Source organism: Salvelinus namaycush, chromosome 13 (genome assembly GCF_016432855.1).
Source record: "Salvelinus namaycush isolate Seneca chromosome 13, SaNama_1.0, whole genome shotgun sequence".
Lineage (NCBI taxonomy): Eukaryota > Metazoa > Chordata > Actinopteri > Salmoniformes > Salmonidae > Salvelinus > Salvelinus namaycush.
Genome location: NC_052319.1, coordinates 31,827,717 through 31,842,228, shown reverse-complemented (window position 1 = coordinate 31,842,228; position 14,512 = coordinate 31,827,717). Strand labels below are relative to the sequence as shown.

General features: G+C 41.9%; 2 protein-coding genes across 2 annotated transcripts in view; both read right to left on the bottom strand.

Annotated features, from left to right (window-relative positions):
- LOC120058093 (protein dopey-2-like) overlaps window positions 1–8,398 on the bottom strand; it is a 47,889-nt gene extending 39,491 nt beyond the window's left edge. The window contains exon 1 of the mRNA XM_039006569.1: window positions 8,217–8,398. The gene's annotated coding sequence lies outside the window, so the exon portion shown is untranslated. The remainder of the gene's footprint in view (window positions 1–8,216) is intronic.
- Window positions 8,399–9,030: 632 nt separating this feature from the next.
- Window positions 9,031–13,949, bottom strand: LOC120058440 (carbonyl reductase [NADPH] 1-like). The gene is made up of 4 exons (XM_039007097.1): window positions 13,776–13,949; window positions 12,942–13,230; window positions 12,600–12,707; window positions 9,031–11,192 (listed from the first exon to the last, which is right to left on the bottom strand). The coding sequence occupies exons 2-4, from the start codon at window positions 13,225–13,227 to the stop codon at window positions 10,717–10,719; spliced, it is 870 nt and encodes a 289-aa protein (XP_038863025.1). The 5' UTR covers window positions 13,228–13,230; window positions 13,776–13,949; the 3' UTR covers window positions 9,031–10,716.
- Between the last annotated feature and the right edge of the window lie 563 nt (window positions 13,950–14,512).

The following is a 14,512-nucleotide window of genomic DNA, read 5'->3' as shown; positions in this document are numbered from 1 at the left end:
CATAAGGTTTAACTGTATATGTTCAATGGCTCTCCTGCCAGAGGAAAGGTTGTTTTGTGTGTGTGTGTGTCTGTACACACAGTCTGTAAATGTAATAGAGCAGAGAGACATGGAGCAGAGAGAGGAGAGAGAGACTAACAAAAACATGGAGAGAGAAGGAGAAAGAGAAAGAGAAAGAGAGAGACTAACATATGGTGAGAGAGAGGGCAGGATTAGAGCAACAGAGACATCTGGACTCACTGTGGGAGAGAGAGGCTTTAACTAACATAGGCAAGCCTGCACAACACACGCTTGTCAACACACACCAGACACAAACAATATTATGCGTAGAAACACAGGCTTTCCCTGGCTGTTTCGTTAAAGACGTGAGGAGTGTGTGAGGAGTCTCATTCTGGTCACTCCAGGACAGTACTCTAGAAGGTCAGTTTCTCTCTGGAAATAATTTCTCCATTAACAGAACAACACTGAGGAAGTAATATAAAACTTAATCCCTTAATCCATGGAAACAGGAGAGAACATGGTGCTGCTGAGCAACACTAACATGGCAGCCACTAACCAAGTCAGAGTACATGTCAATGACAATGCCTTGATCACACCTACAGTGTAATTGCGCAAAATGGTACGCAGCATCATCTGGATGTGTGTGCAACAAAAGGTCAACATTCACCTTCTGCTACCGTTTCTGTCAAGCTGTCTATGCATACAGTTTGACGCATTTGTTCGATAAATCCAACGTATGCGCCACACAGAACGCACTGCAACTGCCTCTGCAATGCAATGCTGCAAGGCAACAACGCAGCGTTCCATTGAAAATGAATGTACTTTTGGTGTACCACAATGCAATGACGCTGTCGGTGTAATCGAGGCGTGATACTGATATACTGGTCACCTGCCTACCCATAACCCCCTGCTCACATCCCAAGCTCAGGCCTCATGTCCCTCCCCTCTATATGTGTAATAGCCTAGCCCTCTGTGTCTCTTTGTGTCTGTGTTTGAGGCTGTGTGTGGATGGTGAGATCACAGTACGTTCAACCAGCTGATTAAATAGGGCCATCTCTAATGTTCTAGCTAGGGGCTGCTTGCTTGTTTGTGAGACATCCCTATAATTCTTTATCGGTTTGTCTCCTCTACAACATTGATGTCTGTCAGTGTGTTGAAATCCTGGAAACAAGCTGAGCAGACACACACGGATTGATTTCTGTCTCTATACATTTATCTCAGACAAGCTTAGGGATTTGGAGACAATTTTTAATGGGAACTTAAGCCCGGGAATTTGGGGAATTTTGCTTAAAAATAATTGTAAAAAGTTTCCTTATAACAGTGAACCGTTTATGTGGGATACACATAAGGCAATTCTAGGTCTTGTGGCATATTTTGGTTAAACTATCCCCAATTCAGTGGAATTGAAACCCTCTGCATGCACAGTGCATTCTTCCATCACATGTACAGCTGATTCTCAAGACCTTGCACACTAATGAGATGCTATTGAGCCCACACTACTACACTGTCTGAGCCAAGGACTACATGCTTTCTGGTAAGTTTTGATTACAATACTGGGTGGGGTGAAAATATTTGTGACATACATGATTTTTTGTTAACTAGTGAATAGTAGCCTATAGCAAAGTGTGTTTAAATAATTTCTAACTTGTTAACAAGTTATTTTTTGCTACCATGTGGGTTTTAGCTTGCTTGAGCGTGCTAACTGAGGAGTGTTAATTCACCTGTTTCCATACATGTTTCATTTTTAAACATTTATCTTACAAATGAGTTATTTAATCTAACTGCTTAACTATTTATCTATACATGGAATTGTATTTGGGTTTTTTTTAACAAATTTTTTCCTAATCTTTACAGGAAAATGCCATGGGTACTATCTGATTTGTAGAGACATTTCACTGCAGCTAATATAAAAGGAAAAGCTGTGTACATTTGCAAATACTGTGCTAAATCATATGTGAAGAATGCAACAAAGATGCAGAATCATCTGGCCAAGTGCATAAAGTTCCCTCAGTGCTCACAACAAGCAACCTCTGATAAAAGTCCCCCTACTTTTATTCGAAGTGAAAATGATGAATCAGACACATTATCGATAGCAACAGCTCATGGTCCTCCTGGAATCACAAGTTTTTTGAGTCAATGGAGGAACGTAGTCAGAGAAATGCTAATGAATGTCTTGCTCGAGCTGTGTATGCAACTGGTTCACCTCTGATGCTCACAGGCAATGTGTATAGGATTTCTGAATATTCTTTGCCCAGCTTACACCCCTCCAACCAGACATACTTTATCTACTAATTTGCTGGATGCAGAGTTCAACAGAGTTCAAGTGAAGGTCAAGCAAATCATAGAGAAAGCAGACTGTATTGCTATCATCTCTGATGGGTGATCGAATGTTCGTGGGCAAGGAATAATTAACTACATCATCTCCACCCCTCAACCAGTATTCTACAAGAGCACAGACACAAGGAACAACAGACACACCGGTCTCTACATTGCAGATAAGCTAAAGGCAGTCATCAGTGACCTTGGACCACAGAAGGTATTTGCATTGGTGACAGACAATGCTGCGAACATGAAGGCTGCTTGGTCTAAAGTAGAGGAGTTGTACCCTCACATCACACCCATTGGCTGTGCTGCTCATGCATTGAATATGCTCCTCAAGGTCATTATGGAACTGAAAACAATGGGTACACTCTACAAGAGGGCCAAGGAAATGGTAAGGTATGTGAAGGGTCATCAAGTTATCGCAGCAATCTACCTCACCAAGCAAAGTGAGAAAAATAAGAGCACCACATTGAAGCTGCCCAGCAACACCCGTTGAGGTGTTGTCATCATGTTTGACAGTCTTCTGGAGGGGAAGGAGTCTCTCCAAGAAATGGCCATATCACAGTCTGCCGATATGGACAGCCCCATCAAGAGGATCCTCCTGGATGATGTATTTTGGGAGAGAGTGGTAAGCAGTCTGAAACTCCTGAAACCTATAGCAGTAGCCATTGCATGGAATGAGGGAGACAATGCCATCTTGTCTGATGTTTAAGAGAAGAAATCCATACTGCCCTGCCCACTTCACTGTTGCACCAAGCAGAGAAAACTGCAGTTCTGAAATAAATCAAAAAGCGTGAAGACTTCTGCCTAAAGCCCATACACGCCGCAGCGTACATGTTGGACCCCAAGTATGCTGGCAAGAGCATCCTGTCTGGTGCAGAGATCAACAAGGCCTATGGTGTCATCACTATCGTGTCCTGCCACCTTGGCCTGGATGAGGGCAAGGTTCTTGGCAGTCTGGCGAAGTACACTTCCAAGCAAGGGTTTTGGGAAGGAGATGCAATATGGCAGTCATGCCAACCCATCTCATCAGCCACCTGGTGAAAGGGACTTTGTGGATCTGAAGCTCTTTCCCCTGTTGCATCCATCATCCTCCAAATCCCACCAACATCAGCCGTCTCAGTGTGCAACTGGTCCTTGTTTGGGAACACACACACCAAAGCACGCAACAGTCTGACCAATACAAGGGTTGAAAAATTGGTGGCCATCCGGGCAAATTTGAGCCTGACAACGAGCCATCCTCAATAAGGTTGGAAAGTGACAGTGAAGATGAGGCCTCTGATGTTCAAGAGGTGGACATTGAGGAGGTCCAGGGAGAAGACATGGAAGCCTGAGAGGAAGACAACCAAAGCTTTAGTTTCTAGACTATCATTTTATGTATGTTGAAAACGTTTTTGGGAGATGAGATGGATCATTCAATATTCCCTTTCTTTTGTTGTTAAGTGAAATAATCCCAGGTGAAGAGTCAACTCATTTAATTAAAGTGCAATTCGTAATTAGTTTTATAAATTTATATTGGAAGGATTTAAATAATTAGCAATTATGTCTACTTATGATAAGGTAAAAGGTTTATGTTTCTGTCTCCATACGATATGGTAAATATATCCAATGCAAAAAACATCAACATTTTAATGGTATTAATATACATTTGCATATATTTCCGTTAATTCCCATATATTCCCCACAGAAAGTTTCCACCTCTGAATATTCCCCAAAATGTGCAACCCTACGTACCATATGAGCTAAATTACTTCTATGCTCGCTTCGAAGCAAGTAACACTGAAACATGCATGAGAGCATCAGTTGTTCCGGACGACTGTGTGATCACGCTCTCCGCAGCCGATGTGAGTAAGACCTTTAAACAGGTCAACATTCACAAGGCCGCAGGGCCAGACGGATTACCAAGACATGTATTCCGAGCATGTGCTGACCAACTGGCAAGTGTCTTCACTTACATTTTCAACCTCTCCCGGTCTGAGTCTGTAATACCAACATGTTTCAAGCAGATCACCATAGTCCCTGTGCCCAAGAACACTAAGGTAACCTGCCTAAATGACTACCGACCCGTAGCACTCACATCTGTAGCCATGAAGTGCTTTGAAAGGCTGGTCATGGCTCACATGCACACCATTATCCCAGAAACCCTAGACCCACTTCAATTTGCCATCCAGGACCTCTATACCAGGTGGTGTCAGAGGAAGGCCCTAAAAATTGTCAAAGAGTCCAGCCACCCAAGTCATAGACGGTTCTCTCTGCTACCACATGGCAAGCGGTACAGGAGCACCAAGTGTAGGTCCAAGAGGCTTCTAAACAGCTTCTACCCCCAAGCCATAAGACTCCTTCCTGAACATCTAATCAAATGGCTACCCAGACTAAAACGATTACCTGTTTCGTTAAAGACACTGCCACATGTGCGGAGTCTCATTCTGGTCACTCCAGGACAGTAGTAGGTCAGCTTCCCTTTGGAAATAATTCCTTCAATAACAGAACAACAGTGAGGAAGCACTATAAAACTAAATCCCTTGATCCATGGTAACAGATGAGAACATTGTGCTGCTGAGCAACACTAACATGGCAGCCACTAACCAAGTCAGAATAAGTGTCAATGACAAAGTACTCTGTCTGGGTTATACCTGGCACCTGCCTACCTATAACCCCCTGATCACATCCCAAACTCTGACCCCATGTCCCTCCCATCTATATGTGTAATAGCCTAGCTCTCTGTGTCTCTTTGTGTCTGTGTGTTAAAGGCTGTGTGTGGATGGTGAGATCACAGTACGCTCAACCAGTTGATTAATTAGGGCAATCTCAGGTCAACATCTCTAATTGACAGGAGTTAGCTAGGGGCTGCTTGCTTGTTTGTTAGCCATCCCCATAATTCTCTATCTGTGTCTCCTCGACAACATTGATCGTTAGTGTGTTGAAATCGTGGAAACAAGCTGGACACACACACATGGATTGATTTCTGTCTCTGTATCTGTTTCTCTCTATACCTTAATCTCAGACAAGCTCAGGGATTTGGAGACAGAATGGACAAAGAGACAGATGGGAATCAGAGTAGGAAAAAAGAGAGACTGAGATAACTATAGGGAGCAGAATTATATCACTGAGGGGAATCCAAGCTGATGAGTAAGCAGTGGGGTTGACAGACTTACATCACTTCCTCTTCGTCTCCTAGCCGACCATGTCTAACACACTCAGCCACTAAATCCTGCAAATCACTGCCAAACTCAATGCATTACACAGATGAATTGCAATTTACTGCTGTGGTACACACATACAAAGCAGTAATTACAGTATGAATGTGACAGTATGACTGTGACTACCTCATAAAGCTGGTTGAGAGAATGCCAAGAGTGTGCAATGCTATCATCAAGGCAAAGGGTGGCTACTTTGAATAATCTCAAATATAAAATATATTTTGATTTGTTTAACACTTTTTTGGTTACTACATGATTCCATATGTGTTATTTAATAGTGTAGATGTCTTCGCTATTATTCTACAATGTAGAAAATAGTAAAAATAAAGAAAAACCCTGGAATGAGTAGGTGTGTCCAAACTTTTGACTGGTACTGTACATATAGATTGCATTTGGATTACTGTTACGTTCTTGATTTCTTTGTTGTACTTTTTATTTCTTTCTATTTCTTTTACATTTTAATTATTTGTGTACTTGTTTGACATTTTACTGCATTGTTAGGCGCTAGTAACATAAGCATTTCACTGCACCCGCTATAACATCTTCTAAACTGTGTACTCGACCAATAAACTTTGATTTGATTTTGACACACACACAAAACACAGTAATATCAGTATGACTGTGAACTGATTGACTAGCCTAGTCTGTCTAGCTCTGGACAGAAAATATGTGAATGGACCATTCTCTCAAACAGCACTAGCCATTAGAACTACCTTTAATAGAGATCCTGTATCAGAACCTCTACTTTAAAAAGGTTCGGTCAGTACTTTGCCTTTAAGACAAAACTTACTGAAAAGGCTAGTCTCAGAACAGTTGCTGACGCATCCACAGATCTAGTCAGATTCTCTCTTCTTTCCTTTCTGTCTCTCTTCCAACTTCTGCTAATGTTGTAAGTTCTCTCCTGACAAACAAGTAGGTTGGCAATGTGAACAGGTCAGGTTAGGTGCAGAAATACAGGTGGATTTGCATATAAGACAAACTCAAGCCTGTCAAGTGATCTACTAACCCTATGCAAACATCACTGTGTGGATACACAAATATCTTTCAAAAAATTGGTTTTAAACATATTATTTTCCTGGAATTTTATCGAATCACAAAATGTCTGTTTGAATTCAAACAAGGAAATGTTAATATTTAGGCCTGGAGCAACATTGTGTAAATACTCAAATACATTGTAGTTTATCCTAAAGTTGAACTTAAACACAGAATAAAGCCTGGAGCAGCCCGTCAAGCACTCATTCTCCGTCTCATGAACATGCTGATAGGGAGCAGCGAGCACTCCAGTAAGCCTGCAACGTTTGCTCCTGAAGGGGAGGGGGGAGACTGTGTGTTTAGAGGGTGAACTCACAAAGAGCAAAGAGATATTCGTTAGCAGATTATGAAACTGACTGTAATATAGCCTTATTGCATATGACTATGCCTTGTGAGACTTCTAATATGAATTGGACAGGCCAGAACTGCTAGGATGGGACAGACACTGCTGTTAAAGACTCAGTCATGGCAGAGCTCAGTCACGGCAGAGCCTCTGAATGTGACTCTATAGACCAGACGCATTATGTAAGATGACATGGCTATGGAGAGTGAGAAAACAAATCAGGGATTTCCGTCTGTGTGTGTGAGTGAGAGTGAGCGAGAAGAGGATTTCATCCAATCAGATGTTATTGGCAATGCATTAGGCAAGCTCCTGCTCTTCCAGCTAAATACTGTCTGTCTCTCGCTCAGCATCTTTGACAAGATCTAAAGGACCCGGAACTCTAATGACATCATCATCCACTTGCTCTATTGAAAATAGCTCCTCAAATTCCACCACTTCCTCATCTTTCCTGCGGTGTTTATTTTTTGTTTGTTTATTTCGATGCCCATTAGATTTTGCAGAAGCAGCAGCTACTCTTCCTGGGGTCCACAAAAAAACATGACAAGTAACAAAGCACTGATACACTGAGACAAGGACAGTCACAGAAATGTAAAATACAACAAAACACTAAAAATAAGTATTAGAGTGTGTCCTACAGTCCCCACCATTCCATGAGATGTTGTTTAATCCGATTTTTAAAGGTCATTTTGCTGTTTGCTTGAGTAATTGGAGATGAAAGGGAGTTCCATGGATGGCTCTGTATAATACTGTGCGTTGCAGTGAATTTGTTTTGGACTTGGGGACTGGGAAGAGACCCTAGTGGCATATATATGGGTGTCTAAATTGAATGTTATTTGATCATGCAGACAATCTGGAACTTTCATCACAGTATTATTTCTCATAAAAACTAGAAGCAGTTAATCTCTCGTCAACCCTCAACCAGGAAAGACTGGCATGCATGTTGTTGATGAAGCAGTGTAAAGCAACAATTTTAAAATAACTGAAATTGGATGTTTGTTGATTTTGCAGAGAAAAGGTAGGTCTTATAGCGTTGCCCACTCAGTCCATACAGTTGATTATGACAGCGGGTTTCAATCGCCACAAGACATGGCCCAAACTACCACGGTACATCATGTCCCTGTTGACCAACGAGTCAAATGAATTAGTATAGTAGACTACAATGCACCATATTTACATCATATTGCTTCACAACAGGAAAACGTGAACTAGGGAGAAAACAGCTCATTAAAATGGGAAAATTTTTGATTTCAACGTGCTATCACGTGGTGCGGTAAACAATAAAACACAAGGTGCATCATATTTGTTCATCAATGACTCACCAACTGCAAAACAAGCTCCGGTTTGAGCTCTCAAATTTCCCTCAAACCCGGCAAAACGGTGACGGTTAACGGGTCTGGATGTAGCGTCCGGTCTGCTTGGAGAAACCGCCAACCAACCGTTCTGTCTAGAGTGCGTTTCCCATTCCCCAAATGTGTCTTGAGCAGATCCTGCTAAACGCAAAGGGGTGGCATCCCCAAACTCAGCTGATTCAATGCACTCGAGCGGAGCTAGGAGAGTGCACTTCCTGCTCTTAGGGAAAGGGGGATGAATAGCTACGACCGCTTAGGAGCAGTATTTATCTTCACAAGCTATAAAAGCCCCTCACAAGGTCACTTAAACGTCTTCATGAATAAACGAGTCAGCAGTGGTGGTAAACCTGTTTCTTGCATTCAGTTTTCAAATCTGAAAGTATTATTCTCTCTTGTCTCACTGCCACCCCCGGCTTTGGTACATTCCGGGATGTGCGATGTTTACAAACCTCTCGAGTCACTGTCAGGTATTGGTCAAAGCTGGGGCGAAGAGGACTGACAAAATAACTGCCCACAAGCTGCATGTTTAATATGTTACTTTTTTATCAAGCAATCGTTTTCATTACATGTTTACAGAGACAATTAAGTAACGTGTGTAACTATTCAGTGCACATCAACCTATCCCCTGGCTCGTTTTCATAAAATGTTTAGTCATTTTTGAGACAATGAAGTGATGTGTTTAACTATTAAGTAGACATCAACCATACCCTCTGGCTCTGCAAACACTTCACAGTGCAGTAGATAAACTACAAATAAAAGACAAATTACAATGTTTTTTTAATTGCTCTTTACTGATGTGGTTATTAAATGGTTATTATACAGCAATACCTATATGGTTAATTCACACACACATTTATATAACTGCCAAAATAATGGAAACACGAGTTAATGAGGGATAGGCATACAAAGTATATTGAAAGCACTTCCACTCAGGTGTGGCTCCTGAGTTAATTAAGCAATGAACAGTCCATCATGCTTAGGGTCATGTATAAAATGCTGTGCAGGCCATTATTTTGGCTATAGGATGACAATGCCCCCATCCAGTGGCGTAGGCAGAAATCAGTTGATGGCAGAAATCAGTTGATGGCACATAATAAACCATAGACCTATTAGACTAGAACATGATGCCCTGATATAGTCTAGCGGTTAAGAGCATGATTTCTGAAAGTGTTGAATGAAAACATTGTTGTAGTGCTGATCGTTGTCTCTGAATGTACTGAAAATCTCTTTAAGGCCCTTGATTAGACCAATGCAATGCAATCAGTGATTGATATAGGGGGACTGGCCGGCCTTCATGGCAAAATCACTGATATCAAATAACTTGGCAAATTCTCCAACATCCTCTTCTATGCACGGTCTCTTTAAAAAAAAATTACACTGAGCTTTGTTTGGCCATTTTACTTGTTTTTGCTAGCTAAGTTGACTAGTGAGTCTTAGCTAGCTAACAGTGAGTAGCCTACACAGTGTAGCCTAGCCAACACAGCAATAGCTACTGTTTACCACACATGGTATCAGCATGAAGTGACACGTGCCAGAACCCACCCTTTATTTAGAAATTGATAAGCTAATTGTTTCATTTTTCTGAATTAGTTTAACAGTTAATAATCAATAAATTAAAATTCATTATATAGGCCTAAATTAAAATAGATTTTAGTACAACACTCGATTTTATGTAAGCTGTCCTTGAGTATTCTGAAAAGCATCTGCCAAATAAAATGTATTATTATTAATATAAATGTCCCTTTCGATGTCCCACCCCCTCCCTACTGCTTGCTATGAATTCTATCTGATGGTGTATGCATGTTTAGACCAGTGCTTGACTTGTACTGAAATAAGTGCCGGTACTCATTTTGGGTGCCGGTACTATTTATATTTAAGTGAACTCCTCAATACTTTTGTGCTAATATTCTATAGGAGGTGAAGGAACTCAAGCAGAAGAAAATTTGAGGTGCCGGTACTCAGTTCCGGTGAGCTCCTGCCCAGGTCAAGTATTGTGCTTAGGTAAAAAGAAAAATAATGTCCCATTTGGAAAATATTATAATAATTTTTTGCTCAATCTGATTGGGTGGACTTGCCCACCCAGGCCCACCCCTGCCTACGCCACTGCCCCCATCCACAGGGCAGGAGTGGTCACGTAATGGTTTGATGAGCATGAAAACGATGTAAACCATATGCCATCTCAGTCACCAGATCTCAACCCAATTGAACACTTATGGGAGATTCTGGAGCGGCGCCTGAGAGTGTTTTCCACCACCTTCAACAAAGCACGAAATAATGGAATTTCTCGAGGAAGATGGGTGTCGCACACCTCCGATAGAGTTCCAGACACTTGTAGAATCTATGCCAAGGTACATTGAAGCTGTTCTGATTCATGGTAGGCCTACATCCTACTAAGACACTTTATGTTGCTGTTTCCTTTATTTTGGCAGTTACTTGTATATATTATAGCAGCAGATGAAAGGGTCCAAAGTCAGGGTCCCTCATCCATTGTTGCACCTGTTGGTGACCCCGCCCATACCTGTACCTGTCTATCCACCACAAACTCCCCCTGGGGCTCCTGTGTTGCTGGAGGAAACAGCGCCAGGTACACAGGTGTGTCAGCCCCCTCCGCAGGCGTCTTGGTCCCGTTGGGATAGGTCATGTCAGACTTCACCCAGCCCGGGCAGCAGGAGTTTATCAGAATCCCTCTCTGAGGCATCTCTCTTCTTAGACTGCGGGCCTGGATCCGGGTAAGGGCCATCAGGCCTATTTTGGACACCCCATAGACTGAATTTGGCCAGCCCTTGTTGATGTGGTCTCCAGCTTTGGCCTCAGCAACAAAGCGCTTCATCAGAGCCACTAGCTCCTCCTCTGTGATGTCATCACTGCAGAGCCTGGCCTGGAGGTCCGGAGAACACATATAGAGGGTGATATAGCCCACGATGCTGGCAACATTCACTATCCTCCCTATAACAGACAGACAGATAGTTAAGTTAAATTAAAGGAAAAATCATATGGAGATTAATTAAGTGATTTGGCATGGGTGTTGTTAGGCCCAAAACGAAGTCGAGATAATGTCTAGATGCTTTTTATAGTGGAGATCACGTTTATAAAGTGCCTGGCTGGGCTGATGAGACAGTGGATTGCAGTCAGATGGAACAGAGTAAATAAGCATTTTAACGTCATAGATTTAGCCGGCGGTAACTTGCGTAATAGACACCGGCTGGAATGCGGTTTTAACCAATCAGCATTCAGGATTAGACCCACCCATTGTACAATTAAGTGATAATGCCTGAGAAGCCGGTATTTGGAGAATATATTGGCACGGGTGTTGTTCGTCTCAGGCCGGCAAACCGCGCCAATATATTCTCCAAACAACGGCTTCGAGGGCATTATCACTTTTATACAACGGGTTAGCAATATATTAAAATAATGATTGACATATTTTAATTAAAAACGTTGTTTTGATGAATTTATTCATACTATTTCATCCTTCCACAAGATATAGTCCTGACACAAATGTAGGCTTGCTACCCAAGCCGGCTGGTCGGTCGTTCGTTCTATTGGTTCGGTTACCAGAGATGCAACCAAGTCGTTCCGTCTTTTTGTTCTGTATCTATGGACGCGACCCAAGTCGTTCGTTCTAAATGTTCTATTGCCATACTGGCTGGCAACATTCTTATGCCTTGCTTGCTATCTAACTAACTACGGCTAATTTACAGTCACGTCAAAAAAGTGCAGCCAGAATAACGAATTTGTTTAAGCTGTTTTCCAGTTACATTTATTTGGATACATCCATAACAATGAGCTAATAAGGCGCGATTTCGGCTGGCATAGAAAATGTGCTCACTCGTCAGAACACTGTTGTTCAGAGGAGCTAGCCAACAACACAGTTGCGTATACAACTAACACTATCACTTCAAGCTGAAGCTGGAAAGACTGCAAACTAGCTGCACTTCGTTTCGTTTTACCTTTTTCCCCAAATGATATTTATTTGTATATATCCATAAAAATAATGCCAGCTGAGTCATGATTTCGACTGGCTGAGAAACGCTGCCTGCCTGTCTGTCTCCTCCCGACTCCCAATACGTATATTACTATTGGACAGCTGGAAATCGAATTTGAATATTGAAACAATGTTTCAAATGTCGGAGAGACAGTGGATTGAGCAGTGAGATGGAACAGATAAATAGGCATTTTAAGGTAATATATTTAAGATTTAGCCTTTGGTAACTTGTGGAATAGACCCCGGCTGGAATGCAGTTTTAACCAATCACTATTCAGGATTAGACCCACCCATCGTACAATAAAAAATAATCACTGGGTACACTACCAAATAAGGGATAGTTTTCCCCCATGAAACAAGGGTTTTACCATCTTTCTTCAGGAGAGGGAGAAATTCATTGCACATGTCTCTGGTGGCGAAGAAGTTGGTTTGGAGAATGCGTTCTGCTTGGCTGCCAAAGGATGCAGGGTCACCTCCTGGACATAGAGGGAGCTATTAGTTCACTTTAAAATGGCACTGCATCCCAGGCCAGCTAACACACAATACCCTTATTGCAGGGTTTCCAAAACTCGGTCCTGGGGCTAGTTTAGTTTTTTGCCCGAGCACTACACAGCTGATTCAAATAAGCTTTGATTATTTGAATCAGCTGTGTATTGCTAGTGTGTCATAGACTTATGGTGTGTGTTTGTGTAACATTAATGTGTAGTTACGTTTTGGGGCGATGCCTGCGTTGTTGATCAGCACATCCAGACCCCCGTACTCCTTCATGAAATGCTGCCGGGCCGCCTGGATGCTGACCGGGTCTGTGATGTCCAGCTGGAGGAGTCTGGGCTTGAGTCCCTCCCTCTGCAGATGCTCGACAACAATGGCCCCCCTCTGGACGTCCCGGGCACTCAGATACACATCCCCTTTAAAGCCCTGGCACAACGCCTGCACTATGGCTAACCCCAGGCCACGTGTGGAGCCAGTGACCAGAACCACCTGTGGACCAGACATCACCTCAGAGAGAGAAAAATCAAAAGCTATAGATTCAGAAAGTTATAGAGCAGGGGTATTCAAATATTACCCTACGAGGTCTGGAGAACTTCTGTTGTACCTGATAATGAAATTCACAAACACTGGTTTCCCAGGTCTAACCCAGTCCCTGATTAGAGGGGAAGAATAAAGTAAAAATATCTATGGAACTGGCTTCAAGGTCCAGATTTGAATTTGAGGGCTAGTCTGAGCTACCGGTAAACATACAATTCACAATACATTAACATGTGTTTAACATGTCGCCAATATACATTAAAGGTATGTTGCTCCAGCACAGGGCTAGCATGCCTAATTCAACTAATCAAGGTTGATTTGGTAGTTTAATCAGTTGTTTTAGTGCTGATCTAGAACATTAGCTGGCACACCGTAAAATAGATTTGAAAAATCCATCATATCCACAATCTAAACATACATTAAAATGGAACTCCCTGAGCAATTTAAACAGTGCAGATTATAATTAACTTACACCAGTGAATAAAGAATCATTTGTATTCAGATGTATCACTTACCAGTGTGAATGTATAAACTCTTACAACGTAGTATGGAGCACACCACCGTATTTGCAGCTAGCACAGTATGGATTGATACACCTAGAAGTGGCAGAGCATATTCTCTTTAATTAGTGGAGGTCTAGAATGTGACAAAATGTCACCGTACTTTTTCAGCTAACAAGCTCGCACTGTTTCTCCCTCTTATCTCCCCCTAATCTTCTTCCTCATTCCTTCCTCCCACCCACCCACCCGCTTCCCTTCCCCAACCTCTCTTATAAACCCAAAGTGGGAGTTTTATCTCAAAAGTGGGAGTTTTATCTCAAAAGAAAGATACATTAATAATCCATTATGAACAGCAACTTACAGTATCATTCAACACAATAACGGTCAGAGAAGTAGAAGCCCTGCCCGAGCATTCGATTTCTTCAAGGTGCTGGTGATGACAGGAAGGAACAACTGAGATCAAGATTCAAGACACAACATGCAACATACAGTACAAGTCAAAAGTTTGGACACACCTACTCGTTCAAGGTTTTTTCTTTATTTTTACTATTTTCTACATTGTAGAATAACAATTAAGACATCAACACTATGAAATAACACACATTTAATAATTATGTATTAACCAAAAAAGTGTTAAACAAATCAAAATATATTTTATATTTGCGATTCTTCAATGTACCCACCCTTTGCCTTGATGACAGCTTTGCACACACTTGGCATTGCATAGTCCACAATGCATAGTAGAAGCTGTT

Excerpts from the sequence above, each read along its gene's own strand:
- LOC120058440 (XM_039007097.1), bottom strand. The coding sequence starts at position 13,227 with ATGTCTGGTCCACAGGTGGTTCTGGTCACTGGCTCCACACGTGGCCTG. Across the intron at positions 12,708-12,941 it reads CGCAGGCATCGCCCCAAAAC|GAGGTGACCCTGCATCCTTT; the intron begins GTAACTACACAT and ends CTCTATGTCCAG. Across the intron at positions 11,193-12,599 it reads CCCTCTCCTGAAGAAAGATG|GGAGGATAGTGAATGTTGCC; the intron begins GTAAAACCCTTG and ends TGTCTGTTATAG.